The following is a 2,833-nucleotide window of genomic DNA, read 5'->3' as shown; positions in this document are numbered from 1 at the left end:
CAACAAAAGCGGTGAACTCTAATTTTACAAAACTCATACCGAATTCCTGTATTACATATTAATCAACAACCTGACTTCAAACAAAATATAAAGCGCTCGCGGCGGGCCAGCGAGAGAGAAAGAGAGAGAGAGAGAGAGTGAAGAGAGTAAATTTAATCTGTTCATTGTGTAGGTCCTTGAAATTAAACATGAAAAGGAAGGCTGGAATTGAGTTGAGATCTGGATCGAAGCTGTCAGCGACGGCGCCGGTGGCGATCTGTAGAATATAAAGATGGTACTGTATAGTGAAATCAAATCGAAAGCGGATTGTGAAGGAAATGGATGGATCAAACAGGCATTTGAGAGTTGCGAGATGTGGAAGCGAAGTTATCTCCATCGTTATCGCTCAAATCAGCGTCGTTCAGATCTTCAATTTGGGCCACTACCTGATTCAAATCTAGCCTCCTCTCCACGTCTTCCTCGCAGCAACTCAACGCAATCTTCAACATCTTCAGCAGCTCGCCTTTGTTGCTCTCCCTAGCTCGCCCTAGCTCTGCATCGAACACTAGTGACGTTTTCTTTTCCTTGATCATGTTGTTTACCCAAGTGGCTAGGTCTGATTTCGTGTCGTGATTTCGTGTCAAGTAGTTCTCTGGGAACCTACCTGTTAGCATTTCCAGTATCAGAATTCCGAAGCTCCATACGTCAGTTTTCTTGCTTATACGGCCAAGATGAGCGTATTCGGGTGATTTGTAAGCCATCATTAATGTCTGTCCATGCTCTACATTAGCCACGGGGATTAGCCCGTAATCCGTAAGCAGAGGTTCTAACGATTCGTCTAGCAGCACATTTGATGATTTCAGATGTCCGTGTGGTGCTGCTATGCTTGGCAGCGATGTGTAGAGGTACGACATTCCTCTTGCTATGCCTCTGATTATCTTCAATCTTGTAGCCCAGTCAATCCCTGGCTCCTCCAGGTTGTGGTTGCCGTGCAGATGGCTCGCCAAACTCCCTTCATCTACAAAATCCGAAATCAACAGCTTCTCTTCTTTTCTGTAGTAATAAGCAACCAAGGGAAGTAGATTTGGATGTGTCAACCGGCCGAGGCGTCTCATGTGTTCATGAAACTCTTCTCTCCCTACGTTGTTCATATGCTTGTATCGCTTAACAACCACGGCATTACAGAGTATTGTTGCTTTGTAGGAAGAGCCGAATGAGCCACTGCCCAGGATTTCGGCGGATGCTCTGAGGAGGTCTTGTAAGTCGAATTTCTCCCTGTCGTCTCTCACAAATAATAGCTTCCCATGTTCTGCGCCTCTTTTAGCCTGCGCTACGGACGACTCCGTCGATCTGTATCCGTCGCCAACTACCGCCGTGGTTGGCTTAGAACTCATGTATTTGTTCTGATCCTCTTCTGTAACTCCGGCATTCCCCTTCCCTAATTGCAAGGCGGGCTGCCTCCTTAAATTCATTATGATGAAAATTGCAGCTATTACTGCTAATGTTACCCCCAAAATTATGACTATCACTGCGATTTTGAGTAGCCCTGCGGATGAAATTAGGGCTCTCTCGCATTCTGGAAAAGGATCCCCACACAGATCACGGTTACCTGTAAAGCAATACCATTCGTTATAATACATATACGAAGGAAGAGATGTATTTCTTACTTATAAACCTATGATTATTCTTTCCTCTCTTCGAACAAAGTACACCATAGAGCCTCTCCTGAGACCTATGGAGCCCTCGAACAGCTTCCCCTCAATCAAGGCTGGACTCCTTCTCTGGAGTCCTTGAACAAAGTGCACTCTTTGTTCGATACTTGAACTTATTTGGAGAATTCTATTGACATAGCTAAGTGCATGAGATGTTAGAAATAAGAAACCTAGGTATGATATGATGATTCGGTGAATTAGGGCGGTTACCTGCAAAGGAGGAAGGATCCATATGGCTTAAGCTACGAGGAATGGGGCCTTCCAATTCATTGTTGGAAACATTAAGTTTCTTCAAAGTAGGCATTTCAAGACGGGGGACTTGGCCTCTGAATTTGTTTCCATCAAGTCTCAATTCCATAAGCCTAGACAGGGAAGCGAGAGATGAGGGAATTTGGCCGTTGAATTCATTATTGGTCAAAAACACTTTCTTCAAAAATTTCATACCCGTGAAGGCATCGTCCGGGATTGCTCCCGAAAAATGGTTATAGGAAAGATAAACGGAGCGTAGATTGTGTAGTTTGCTAATAACAGAAGGCCAAGGCCCAACCAAGGTATTGTTCATGAAGCTCAGGGTGCGCATACGAGACAGAGAAACCAAGGGATCCACATTAACCTCCCCCTTAAGCCCCATATTCTCAAGCCGCAGCCCTCTAACATGGCCATTCAAACACAGCACGCCCGCCCAATTGGGCCTGTTGTTGTCGCAAGGAGGGACCTTGGGGTTCCAATCTCTAAGAGCCCTGGCTGAGGTCAAAGAGCGCTTGAATTCAAGCAGAGTTTCGGTGTCGGATGGGGCAGACAAGACGAGCACTAATGACGAGGACGAGAGGTAGAGGAAGAGGAAGAGGGAAGAAGCGGCGCTGATGGTTGGGGCCGGTGCGCGCATAAGCCCCGCCACGCGCACGCCCGTTGGCATTGGCCTTCAAGACTCTAAACCACCAATGTGGGTCACAATGAGCATATACACTCAACTACACCTTTGTGGAGAAGGCATGGGAAGCTAGGAAGTCCCTTTAAATGTGGAGAGTCTCTCTTTTAATTTCGAAGTTTAATTAACTGACTTGCATGCGACCTTGGAGGAAGCATATGGAAAAGATTGGCTTTCAAACAAAAGAAGGTTGGAGGGAATTGAAAGGGCTGGC

General features: G+C 46.0%; 1 protein-coding gene across 1 annotated transcript; it reads right to left on the bottom strand.

Annotated features, from left to right (window-relative positions):
• Positions 1-326: 326 nt before the first annotated feature.
• On the bottom strand, positions 327-2,607 carry LOC111479228 (pollen receptor-like kinase 4). The gene is made up of 2 exons (XM_023123784.1): positions 1,902-2,607; positions 327-1,588 (listed from the first exon to the last, which is right to left on the bottom strand). Exons 1-2 carry the CDS (start codon positions 2,605-2,607, stop codon positions 327-329), a joined length of 1,968 nt encoding a protein of 655 aa, XP_022979552.1.
• Between the last annotated feature and the right edge of the window lie 226 nt (positions 2,608-2,833).

Source organism: Cucurbita maxima, unplaced genomic scaffold, assembly GCF_002738345.1.
Source record: "Cucurbita maxima cultivar Rimu unplaced genomic scaffold, Cmax_1.0 Cma_Scf00005, whole genome shotgun sequence".
Taxonomy (NCBI): Eukaryota; Viridiplantae; Streptophyta; class Magnoliopsida; order Cucurbitales; family Cucurbitaceae; genus Cucurbita; species Cucurbita maxima.
Note: the sequence above shows the minus strand (reverse complement) of the source record. Positions and strands in the feature narration are given on the sequence as shown.

Coding starts and splice junctions, on each gene's coding strand:
- LOC111479228 (XM_023123784.1), bottom strand. CDS start 2,607: ATGCCAACGGGCGTGCGCGTGGCGGGGCTTATGCGCGCACCGGCCCCA. Junction 1,589..1,901: donor GGATCCTTCCTCCTTTGCAG/GTAACCGCCCTA, acceptor ATTGCTTTACAG/GTAACCGTGATCTGTGTGGG.